The sequence below is a fragment of the Acipenser ruthenus genome, chromosome 28, assembly GCF_902713425.1.
Source record: "Acipenser ruthenus chromosome 28, fAciRut3.2 maternal haplotype, whole genome shotgun sequence".
In the NCBI taxonomy this organism is placed as follows: Eukaryota; Metazoa; Chordata; class Actinopteri; order Acipenseriformes; family Acipenseridae; genus Acipenser; species Acipenser ruthenus.
Genome location: NC_081216.1, coordinates 19,997,124 through 20,010,333, shown reverse-complemented (window position 1 = coordinate 20,010,333; position 13,210 = coordinate 19,997,124). Strand labels below are relative to the sequence as shown.

Sequence of the window (13,210 nt, the reverse complement as noted above, 5' to 3'; positions counted from 1 at the left end):
TAAACCTGTCTTAACCTTGGTAAACTAACCTGAAATTACGTTGTCAACTATTAGAAGTTATATATAAAAACTGTTAAATCTTTTAAAAAGGAACTCTAAAACCTTATTGTAGCGCAAGCTACAAGGAGGGAATTGGATACATTGACAAATACTGGCACTGGCTGGACCATTTTAAAACCTTAAACTGTCTTAACAACTCTCCTTATTGTGCTTTGTATATAAATAGCACTATTTTTGTGTTTCTTTTTTCAATTTTCTTTAAAAACATATTTTCCCCTCCATAGACAAAATAAACCACATTTCTGTATTCAGTTTCCTGGTAAATACTAATCCAGACCTGTCTTCAGCATAAATAAAGTTCTGTGGTACTCTCAAAATAAAGAAGATATTGTTGGGCTCTGTTTGTAGACTATCTCCCTTCTAGACCAGTGTTTTAGACTCAGACATGATGTAATAAAAACAGTACCCTGTGCCTTCATGTGTTTACCCCAGTGCTCACACAGTGCAGCCAGCTCTCATGATAGGATTTTGTCTCTGTGACTTTTTTTGTTTTTTGTTGTAATTTTGACATTGCCAGTTGCTAATTTTTAGAAGCACATTAAATCAAGAACTTAAAACAATAATTACCATAATAAATAGTGTATATACCACATGTGCAATTCTTTATATAACATGCACTGTTGTATTATGCACACCAAGAGTTATTATTATTATTATTATTATTATTATTATTATTATTATTATTATTATTATTATTATGAAATGCTGTTAATTGCTTTTCCATATGAATATAAAATGGAAGATGGTGAAAAGGAATTACAGATGAATCGTAAAACCATTCAATCTTGTGACTTAAAGGATTCAAAGAAAAAGGAGCTCTGTCAGTCTAAGTCTTGACTCCCAGAGATCATCTTTAATTGTTTAATATCAATAGCGTTCAACATCAATATATCTTCTTTGAAGAGCTGTATTTTAGGCTCTAGTAGGGTAAAAAAAAAAAAAAAAAAAGAATCGTAACATTTAAATGCTGTCAAAATAAAATGAAGAAAGTTGCAGTTTTGCCAGTGGCTTTGCAAGTCATGTTGATGGTATGTGTCACAATGTTCATGTCTTATCCTCTATGACATGAACACTGTGAAAAATACCAGCCATATATACAGTAGTGAAGGCTGTTAAAACACCAAGCATTCTCAGACACTGCATATTACTGTATCATTAACATGTATGTAACCAGGCAGAGAGCATTTAAAAGGGAAAACAATGACAAGCACTACAAACAAAGAGTGGCCCAATTATAGATGATTAGTAAATACTGCATTTAACTGAAAGACATCTAAACGTCTCTTATTTAGCTCAGTCACTGGGATTCAAACCAGGCACACCTATAATAGAAGAAAGCTAGCTTGCATAGCATAGAAGTGCAGTAAAGGTTTTCTGGCAACAGAATCTCTGATGCTGACAATTTATTGGATTCAGTGTTTTCGATGGTGTTCTCTGTATGTACTTTAATGTGGGGTGGTGTAAACAGTATGGTCGAAAGGACCATGTATGGCATGGTGCACAATGAATATAGGAGAGGTCACATGTAACACAAACACTGCTCTTTGCTCACATATACAGTAACATGGTAAGTCATGCCAAGAACTGGGACACATCCTATTGCTGGATGGGAGCCAGTGAATTCCATTTGATATTCTGACGAGGGGCTCTGTGGGTATGAAATAAAGAGTATTTCTGTGCATAGCCGGGGGAGTTAGTGGGAGACACAAAGGTATATGACCAACAAGACAGAGAGAAATACAAATATTAGTATAGGCAACATTTTATTTAAGAATACAGAATCACCTATCAAACATAATAAATACACTTTACAAAAAATGAACATAACATTAATGGCTGACAATTTGTATTTTTTAATAGAAATAAAATGAGTTAATGTAAAATACAGAAGAATAAAGGAAAATAAATGGATAAATAGATTCAATACCATGATGCCTGAAGGTGTACATAGAAAGGAATTCTATGTACACCTTCTAATTGCTCAGGGGGAGCCGTTAAGTGTGTTCTTTGACTGAGCTGCTCGCTTATAAATTACAGCACGAGCACATTAACATATTGAAATAGAAATATACGTGTAGTTACCATGGCATCAAAAGCCTGTAAGTACTTTCACTGTTTATTTTCAAACATACTTTCTCTTAATAAAGGTATGCTAAACATAGTTTAAGTTGGCTCTTCTGAGAAAAAACATTCTCTGGTCTAGTTGGAAATAATATACATGTAATGTCCTCACTACAAAATGGTATGTGCGTTTTGTTTTAGTGTGGGCGTGTATTAACTGCCCACATATTGCTTTTCTGTGTTTTTCTTGTTTTTAGTTTTGGAATTGTCTTCATTATATTTGCAGCTGATTAGGCGATCACAGTGTAATCCAGATATGTCAAAATGTTGTAATTCTGGAAACAAGAAGTGCTGTCTGCAAAGCATATTTTAATGCTTGGTACAGCTTGTTCTTTTGTTCGTGACACAGCTCAATGAGTATCCCGTCAACAGAAATGTAATGACATACAGCACAACAATCAAAGACTGACTTAACAGTGAACCAGCCATAAAACTGGTGCATTAAACGTGTGTAAACCAGAGGAGTTGCTGTTGAAAAATAGATGCTGTGACATCAAGCCACAAAACACATTTAAACTCTGCTGCTGCTTTTGTGATTTTGCACCTTACTCAAATGAAAAAGACAAACAATAAAGTGCTGAAACAAAATGATAAACTGCTAAGTAGAATATGCTAAATGTGATCATATATCTACCTATTCTGGAACACCTTCAAAATGCTGTTTACACTGGCTTTGGAAAGCAGATCATTCTGACTTTATGGTCCCTTCAGCTCTGCAAAGTACTTTCCATTACTGCATGCATAAATTAAGCAAAGCGAAGGTTCTGGCAATCGTCCCTCGATAAATGCGACCCTTCCTCATCAACTACTCCACGCAACTCTGCGTCCAGGCACTGGTACTCTCCCGCCTAGACTACTGCAACTTGTCTTTTTCCAAAATTTTTAAAGTATACAGTAGTAGATTTTCATTTTTTTCTTTCTCTTATACTGTACTGTTTTCTAAAATAGTCTCACATACAGTACAAGCACATGTGCTTATCTTGCAGTAATGGAACAACTGCAACACTAGATACAGCAGAATTTGGCCAAAAAAACAAAAATCATGCACAAAAAACCTATACAGCTATTTCAGGCTCTGTGTGACCTGAAACTAACCTAACTCTCCACAGCTTGATTAGTGGGAGGAGAGCAGACAGAGGGCTTTTTTTATTTGGAAATCTCTAGTCTAGAAACTTAAGAGCTTTTCTAAGCAGCATAATGCTGAACACTTCTTACAGTCAGGCAATGATCAACAGCTTTTAAGAGCTGCTGAGTAGAGAAAATTGGCTTCTACACTTGGATTGCTGGAATCCCTGTCGCTGCCATCATGAATGATATCAAACTTGCACTCCTTGGAAGTGAGGGAGTTGGAAAATCAGGTCTGTTTTATTTGTGGTTACTGGGTACTATATATATACAGGGCCAGTGTAGCCATATAGGCGCCCACCTAGGGCAGCAAATTGAAGGGGGCTGCAAAAACGGTACATAATTACATTTTACACTTCACATTTCTTTAGCTGTAAAATGTTCAACATCTTAGATCACTGTTTCTTGTTCTGCAAAACTTATTGCTGACGTTACGGAACCATATCATGAGCAGAGGTGTAGTTCTAAATCTGGAAGCATGGGAATGCTGGGGTGGAGGGGTGATCATAATGTTATATATAACATTTAAAAAAAGAATGAAAAGGGAGGGCGGCAAAAATCCTTGCGCCGGCCCTGTATATATATATACAAGTGCATTATAAAATGGCTTATATAGACTTTTTTACACATCTGTTTTTACTTTGTCTCTTACAAGGCATACAAATACTGTACACATGGAAGAATAATACTCTATAACACTACAATAGGCTTTCTTAAGGATTTTTAGACAGATACATTAGCCTGGAGGCTCTGTGTCTGTTTTTCCTCGCTGGGGAAGCCAATTACATATATAAAGTAAAACAATAGGAAATTAAGATAAATGGTGCCATGATACTGTGACAGGAAACTACTTTAGTAAGAAACTGTTCAGAACAAACTAAAATCTTGGAAATTACTGTATACAACAGAATGCAATAAAAGTCACTCATTCAAATGTTGGTACTGCAAGCTGAAGTCATTATCAGGAAAGCACATTCTTTAAGATACTTAGAAAAAAGAAATACCCCCAACACACAACTAGCTTTGAGTAGACTAGTAAATAAAACTGCAGAGTATCCCGTTTGTCTTGGCATATTTTGTGTGGTCAACTTGGAAAGCTACAAATGCCTTCAGGCACTAATGTAAAAAAACATCCTTTCACAGAATATACTGTAAATTGCATTTTATAAGGTGGGGGCTGGCATCATATCATTTATGCAAACAACTTTTTTTTTTTCACATACAGTTTAGCGCATATTTAGAAATATAAAAAATGTAGGTCCAAACTCTGGGGTGCAGAGAGCAATGGAATGGCAATTGGAACCAGTAAATACAACATTTCCTTTTTTGACATCTATATAATAAACTACACTGACATTATCCCACCTTTTTAATGATATTGCATTGAGTGTTATGGTATTTACACAACATTTGGGAGCTGTTGATTTATTTATAGTATAGAACAAGTATAGAGAAGAACAGAGGAGTATGGTGAAGCTTGGCAAAAACATGGCAAACTGTGGTAAATACAAAGTATAACAGCTCTTATGGTGTAATAATGTTTTATTTTCTCTTATACAAATGTTACATTCTGTGGACAAATAGTCATATTATATGACTGCAGTAGTATTTTCTTATATGTATCTTAGCTTCTGTATCACAATCTTCCAATAATTAAATAAATAACTATAAAAACCTGAAATGTACTGTAGGCTGCTCATTTTGCCGAAATAAATGTCATGGGTTCATAACTACCTCTCAGTCATCTCATTCGACACCACCTTAACAGGCATTAATTTAAACTTCCACAGCACAACTGTCAACACAACTTCAGAAACTGAATCTGAATACTCTAACACTAAACTATGTTTCACCTTTCTAGCTGTCCTGGTAAGGTTCCTAACAAAAAGATTTATTGGAGAATATGCCTCAAATTCAAGTGAGTATTTGTACACAACTTAATAATAATAATAATAATAATAATAATAATAATAATAATAATAATAATAATAATGACAACAAAATGAATGAATTAAAAATGCAACATTATATTAATAATTTATAAGAATTATAAAACAAACCACAGTATTATTATTATTATTATTATTATTATTATTATTATTATTATTATTATTATTATTATTACTGTATTGCTCTGTAAATAGCTGTTCATTTTAACCGGCCTTGCCAAAGGATTGAGATACATAAACTAGTTTGGAATTTTTTTTAGCATTTTAAATCTACTTTGTATGTTCTGTTGAATGTCAAAAAGACAACCTCTGTCTGCTTTTGCTTCCTTCTTCTCTGTTTATAAAGGCCCGTCGTTTGTCTGCTATTATTTAAGTCAAGCCAATTAAGCTTTACAATAACAAGACGTCACCATTTGAAGTTACAGACCATAGCGAGCTTGTCAGCGCAGAATGGCAGGCACTGTATCTCAGAAACATGTTCAGTGGGATTAACATTCCTGTCGGCAGAATCAACCCTTTATATGTTCAAAAGCGTGTGTTCTGTTACAAGTGTTCCATTAATCCAATCTGCTTTTCAGGGCTGATAGGAATTGTTTTATAATTATATAAAACAACCGTCCTCGACATGCTTCCTTTATAAAGATGCTCCGCCACACTCTCTGACACTGGTGATTCATTGGTTTAGCTTCTATTGGGTGCAGACACAGGGTTAAATCATAGCGTGGGAATTTAGCGTGGAGTAGTGGTTAGGGCTCTGGACTCTTGACCGGAGGGTTGTGGGTTCAATCCCTACTTTACCTAGATTGCTCCAGTAAAAACCCAACTGTATAAATGGGTAATTGTATGTAAAATAATGTGATATCTTGTAACAATTGTAAGTCGCCCTGGATAAGGGCGTCTGCTAAGAAATTAATAATAATAATAATAATAATGTAGGGTGCCAGCTATAATGCAGTCCTTCTGTTTTTCATGACAGTATCAATTGTGTTTGAACCATTGTAGATTCCTTATATCATAAAAGGCTGTCGATTGATGGAAGACAGTTGAATCTGGAAATATTTGATCCATGCTCCCAGGTGTGTAAAAACAAGGATCATATCAATGCTAATTATTTAAATAAAATACAAAGTATGTGGTGTTGCTGTTAACTAGGTGCCCTACTCCCAAAACTTTAAGAAACAGTTTAGTGGGCCCTAGTAGGCCTTAAGGTAGACCATTGGCCTTATCCACAAAGAATGGACTATGTCTAAAACAAGAAATAAGCTTTTCATTTTAACCATCCAAACTTCAAATGCAAAGGTGTTAGAATTAAAAACTGGACATTTTTTTGGTTTTTAATGTCTTACTTATGGTTATGTTTCATGTTTAAAAAACAACAGCACATTTTGTGATTTCATTTCGCTTTATGACTTCTCAGAGAAGTTAGATAAGGAGTACACAGATATGAAAATAAACCACAGTTTACCGTGTAACAGCGTAGTAATAAAGTATTAAAAAAGCATTTTCTCCTAAAACGAATACCTTTGCAGTTCAACCAGTGCATAACACATCTCTGTAGCTTGACACCCTGCAATGGAAATGTGTGTTATTCTTTACCAGAGCACTGAAAGTCGATGCATATTGGAAGAACCTGTGGAATGGGCAGATGGTTTTATTGTGGTTTATAACATCAGTGACCGTGCATCTTTTCTCAATGCCAAAAACATCGTGTGCCAGATCAAAGAAGCACACGTCGAAAACTGCAAAGGGTAAGCTGCATCATTAGTCAAGTTATTAGCAGGGTGTAAATGACAAATTGAGCTTTAATACATCCCTAAGACTGTACTTGGAAACTATCAATTTAAATCTGGGCTACATACTTCAGTTAAAATTGCTTCAGACTGAAAAAAACACCATTAATAAAGAAAGAAATATGTTTTTGTATAAAAGTAAATTAATTAATAAGGCAGCTGTCTGCACTGGAGTCTTTGCCTTAAAAGTCTAATAAACTGATTGTAGGATTTAGTTCCTCTGGGCACTAAGTTAATTAAATGCTTAAATGGATTCTTCCACTTAATTGAGTCTTGTGCAACACTCTTCTCACTGCTTGTATCCCATTCTCTAGCCAATATTAATGAGCATTTTTTCAAATGTAACATCCTAATCAATTTAAACCCTGAAAATGATACAAATGCTGCAAATGTCTGGCATTGTTTTGGAAAGAGTGTTAGATAGATTCAGTTTAGACTGTAGTTAATTTGAGCTTTCAGGTGTGATCCTGTCAGCCTATCAGTAGTAATGGGTTCTCCTGATTATTATTATAAACCCTGAAATCTCTCTCGTCCGATTAACCCCTGATTTTCAAAGATTGTTTTTTATTTTATTTTGCAGTAAGGGTCATGCACAGACACCGGTAAAATAACACAACTTCAACGACTTTAATATCGAAAAATAGCTTTGTCCTGTTCCTATTCTACATAAATATGATTTTTAAAAAGTCAATATGTAAACTTGCATGTACAGTCTCATGTATGATAGGGGTGTGCTGATGCTCGTATAAACCATTGTCAGTTCACGGCCTCAGTACGGCAGTACGGCATTAAAAATGTCACAGCCCCTGTATGAGAGGGAAATACGAAGTTGATTGCCATTGATTGGTACTCAGTTGTAAAGGTGAGGGAAGCATAGCTTTGCTTGTTTTGGAGTCAACACATTAATGCATGGCTTTATTTAGTATCTGCAGATAAATACTTGGACATTGACGTCATGTTTTTGGTTTCTTTTTAATCACTCGATGACTCATCCTTGACCGTGACATGCTTGAGTGACTATGACTGAAGCATATGCACTTAATCACCTAATTAGTGAGACAGTTGATTGGACACTGGATATGGAGTGATTTCAGCTGTTCAATTGCAAGCTTGAATAAAAGCAATAAAGAAAATCACAGAAAGAAACATATATGCCACGTCTGTCAAGAGAGCAGCGCCTTCGTGAAATCGACAATTGTTGGAGGCTGGACTAGGGCAGCGTACTTTGGCTCAATGTCTTGGGTGCTCACAGTCAGCAATTTCAAACCTGGCGAGACGGTATAACCAGACACACTCTGTCAATGACAGACCACGAACTGGGAGACCAAGAGTCACAACACCTGCCCAAGATCGACAGATCATTTTGCAGCATCTTCGTGATGTCAATTGTTAATTAGCACAATAAAAAGTCACTGCACCTGATCTAAAACAGAGTTTGTCATTTTTTGATCACATCTAGTGAATTTTATCCAAATATAATTGATACGTTTCTTTTGATGCTCAAATATGTGATACATTTCTTTTGATGCTCAAATATAAGTGATACGTTTCTTTTGATGCTCAGTATATGTTCTTTGTTTTTATACAACGCAGTGAAGTGGAAGTCCCCATCTGCCTGGTTGGAAACAAACAGGACTTGTGTCACGCCCGGCAGGTCTGCGAAGAAGAAGCTCACTCACTTGCCGTGGAAATCAAATGCCACTTCCAAGAAGTGTCTGCAGCAGAGCACTATCAGGAAATCCTGACCATGTTCATCAAGCTGATCCGGAATGTGATGGACCATCTGAAATACAGAGCGGACCGCCGGAGGTACAGTGGGTCCAAGTCCATGGCCAAACTCATAAACAATGTCTTTGGCAAGAGAAGAAAGTCTGTGTGAAGAATGGCTACCGCAAAGGTCCCTAGAAAGATTCAACCTCCGCTTGCTCTCTTACAGGGGCCGTGGAAAACATATCCTGTTGTAGTCAAAAGTTTACTTACCCCAATGGAAATTTATAATTTCTAAAAATTTCTCGAAAACAAATAATTATTGTGGATAAGGAAAGAAAGTTATAAGAAATGGATGTCTACAATTATTTATTTCAGCAATTGTTTTGCAAAACTCCAAAAATGCTAATTCAAAAGTATTCATACCCTGACAAGGAAAATGAAATGAACAGCTAGTTGAGGCACCTTTAGCAATAATAACCTCTTTTAAACGATTAGGATATTTGTCAATATCTTGTGCACAGCCTTCTTCAACTCATACCAAAGATTCTCAATTGGGACTTTGACTAGGCCATTCCAGAATCTTGATTTTATTCTTCTTTAACCATTTTGAAGTAGATTTTGATGTGTGCTTTGGATCGTTGTTTTGTTGGAACATCCAGTTGTGCTTTAAACCAGGTTTTGTAGTGGAGGGTTTCAGATGATTGGCCATAGAAGGATATTATCACCACCATGCTTGACAGTAGGTATGGTGTTTTTTTTTTTGTACGCCTCACCAGACTTTCTCCAAACGTAACGACTATCAGCGTGACCAAATAGCTCGATTTTTGTTTCATCACTCCACAAAATCTTTGACCAGAACTCATATCCATCATTCAAATGCCGTTTTGCAAACTTTAAGCAATTGTCCTTGTGATGTTTTCCTAAGTGTGGGCTGTGACCATTGAGACCTTCACCACGCAATACTCGACCTATGGTTGAAATGGAAACCCCAGTCCCACTTGCAACCAATTCACTTTGAATATCTTTGGCAGTCAATCTCGGATTGTTATTAACCTTCCTCACAATTCTTCTACTTGTTCTTAGTGAAAGAACCTTCCAGACTGTAACAGTACCACTTGTACTTCTTGATAATAGAAACAATAGTTGAAATTGGGACACTCAAATGCTTGGAAATCTTATTGTATCCTTCTACAGCTTTATGACAATAAATAATTTTCTGCCTAAGGTCTTCAGGTAGCTCTTTACTTTTTCCCATAATGACTTATTGGTAATGACAGCAATCACCCAATAACTAACCCTTTTGTACTCTCTCAGAATATTCACCTACAATCCAGCATTGTCTAGACTTTTCTAGAATTAGGTTCTGCAATTTCTAGCACCTTGTACTATCATAGCATCAAAGGGTATGAATACTTTTGAAAAAAATTGCTGAAATAAATAATTGTAGACATCTATTTCGTGTAACTTTTTTTTCCTTATCCACAAAAGCTAAACTTTTGCTACAAAAGATTTTTCCTATAATTATTTGTTTTCGAGAAATTTCTAGAAATTATACATTTCCATTGGGGTATGTAAACTTTTAACTACAACTGTATATCTGGATTAGGAGGAGGTCACTCATAAATATGCTGATGTAATGGTAGACACTCCGTAATTCCTTTGCAAAACAAAAAGATGTTCCCTTGAGTCAGAGCTGCACTCCAATATCTTAATGCTTAATAACAAATTAATAAGACATTATTATTGGAATAGAAAACCTTTCTGCAGTATCACACTAACTACAAGATAACCGCAAATAAGGCCTATGTACATGCTACTCAGCGGGATTGAGTGCTCCATATTAGATTACTCAAACAATAGAGCCCTGATTGGAAAGCATTACCGGCTGCTAGTTGGCTGTGTCAGGAAGTACAAAGTCAACAATCAGAGCTGTGATTAGAATCAGCACCGTTATCGTTAGTTTAAACATTTTTAAAATTAAAGATTTGTTTACCTTTTAAATGTTTGCTTTCCTTCCCTGATTCATGTTTTAAGCTAAACATTTATTCTACCTGAATGTTCCATGGTCACCCACCATGTGGCATTGCCCTGGAATGGAGTTGTGAGGTTTCTAATAATTATTTATCAGATTGGCAACTGTTTGTGAAATGTGTTGGGTGCCAGAATCTGCCAACTGTATGCAAGTTGGGCACTGGTATACATGACCAGCATGGTAGCCAACAATAAAATGTTGGCAGACACTGCTGCCAAAGATGTCCACATTATACAATCCTGTTGGCTGATTTGGTTGCTACAGTGCTGTCCATCAAAATCATCTCAGATGGACTTGGCTTCAGAATCTTAGTTCAGTTTTCAGCCTGCATCACTGTGGTACCTGTTTCAGCCTAATAGGATAGACATACAGGCAGGTTGACATACTAACATAATCATATGGAATAGGACTACAATACATGTTATACCTATTCTTTCTAAACCTATATCTATCCAAATTACATGCACAATGGAACACTTATCTAATTCCCTTCCCAGGTACAATGTAGCAGCGTGGATATATTCCTTCTGTGTAACACTGCCGTACAGTAGACACACACTACAACATTTTCTCTCTGTAAACTGTAAATATACGATATGTTATGTTTATAATCCATATAGTATATAAAAGTAAAAAAGCTAAAGGAATAGCCCAGGTATATTCAAGCTATTCTGTTAATTAGTATTCACAACATTTGAATGAAAAATATTGCTTTTCGCTAATATTGTTACATTATATAATTTATATTACAATTGTTTGTTTCTTGTAACCAACCAGTGTTGTTAAATCTGTATTAATGCCTTTTTATACCAAGTGTTTTTCATTTGTTGGGAATACCTCTAGGAATTATTGGCAAATGAAGCCAAACGAAGACTCATGAATATGGAACAGAATGTTACTTCCAAAAATATAGTAATTGTACCCAGACGGAAACAGCTTCTATGTTTAATTGTTATTGCCACATACACCAGGTCCATGGCTAAGGAAACCCCCACATAAACACATAAAAAAAGCTTTTGTACAGCATCTAAATTTGTCCCTTCAAAAATATATTTGGAGTCTATTTTAATGATCTAAACTAGGACAGATCTAAATACTATGTATCTCTATATTAATCTGGATGGTGGTATTGACCCCCTCTTCATTATGTCACTAAAGATCATAAAGGACTACAGTACATTAGAACAGATTTACTAGTTGAGGTATTTGCAATATTAAGATTCCCCCACTGTTCAGACTAGCTATCAGCTTCAGCAAAATAACCTCCCGTGCACAACATTTCATTATTCACATGATGACACCAGCTTCATCTGGAGATCATCATCCAGCTAATAGAACAGGCTTAGGGTAATAACCTTGCTTTCTCTGTCTGTGGGGCGGCCAACATGGACTGCAGCTAAGGTGAAGCATTTTGACAGAAACATATCTCCAGTATAAAAAGATGAGATGGTGAAAACTAGGGCTCTGAGCCACAATACAACTTAATAGGTGGTTGTTAAATAAGTTATGTCAAAAAGAGCTTAAAAATAAAAATCTGTCAAAAATGACAACATATCCAGTATTTGAGAAATGTAGAAACTGCACTCATACAAAGACCTGCTCTCATCTTGATCATGAGGCCCACACGTTTCTGTACTGCTCATTTCAAGAAGTCTGAATCTCAGGTGACATTGCCAAATTTACTGCAGAAAGTGCAGATTTGCTTTGCTTATGAAGTAGCCATTGCAACCAGTATCAATTGCTTGAATTTGTGTAATGACAGATAGAATTTGAAAGAAACTACATTACCTATAGAAACAAGGGCAGCCACTGCTCTTTATGCTTACAGACATGGGGTGACTTTTGTGTAGTGAAACTTTTCATTCTGCCAGAGTTATGATAACTGAAGCTATATGTGAATACAATTGAATTCTAGTTTTATGTACGGTATGATTTCTAATCAAGATAATAAATGATATCATAGTAATACTTAGCTATGATAAGGCTGATAAAGTAGCATGAACTGAACCCTAGGGGAATCCAGAATCCAAACAGTACAGTTATGTGTTTTTTTCTTATAAATAAAATGTAATTTGTACAAAACCTTATCGAGCAAAGAACGGCCAATTTATGGGGTTTTGTTTGGAACCAAAAGTTATTTTATGTATTCATTGCTTTCAACACAATGTGAAAAAAACAAAATATAAATATGGCTTTTAAGCAACAATAAAAGTTATATATGACAGTGAACATTTGAACCTTTGTCTTTATGAACATTTGTTTCTTTATCTATACCTTATGTTGTCAATGCTTTAGACCACAAGTTCCATTAGCTGGGGGGAACTATTCTCTGAAACCATTCCAATTTTTTTTGTCAGACATTAACTAAAATAATTAATGTTCTCAAAGGTAATTTTAATGTTTTATTCAAAAATGCATTGCAT

General features: G+C 35.5%; 1 protein-coding gene across 1 annotated transcript; it reads left to right on the top strand.

Annotated features, from left to right (window-relative positions):
• The first annotated feature begins 3,405 nt into the window (after window positions 1-3,405).
• On the top strand, window positions 3,406-12,941 carry LOC117434593 (ras-related and estrogen-regulated growth inhibitor-like protein). The gene is made up of 5 exons (XM_034057178.2): window positions 3,406-3,539; window positions 5,168-5,224; window positions 6,258-6,331; window positions 6,855-7,003; window positions 8,639-12,941. Exons 1-5 carry the CDS (start codon window positions 3,488-3,490, stop codon window positions 8,922-8,924), a joined length of 618 nt encoding a protein of 205 aa, XP_033913069.1. The 5' UTR covers window positions 3,406-3,487; the 3' UTR covers window positions 8,925-12,941.
• The last annotated feature ends 269 nt before the right edge of the window (window positions 12,942-13,210 follow it).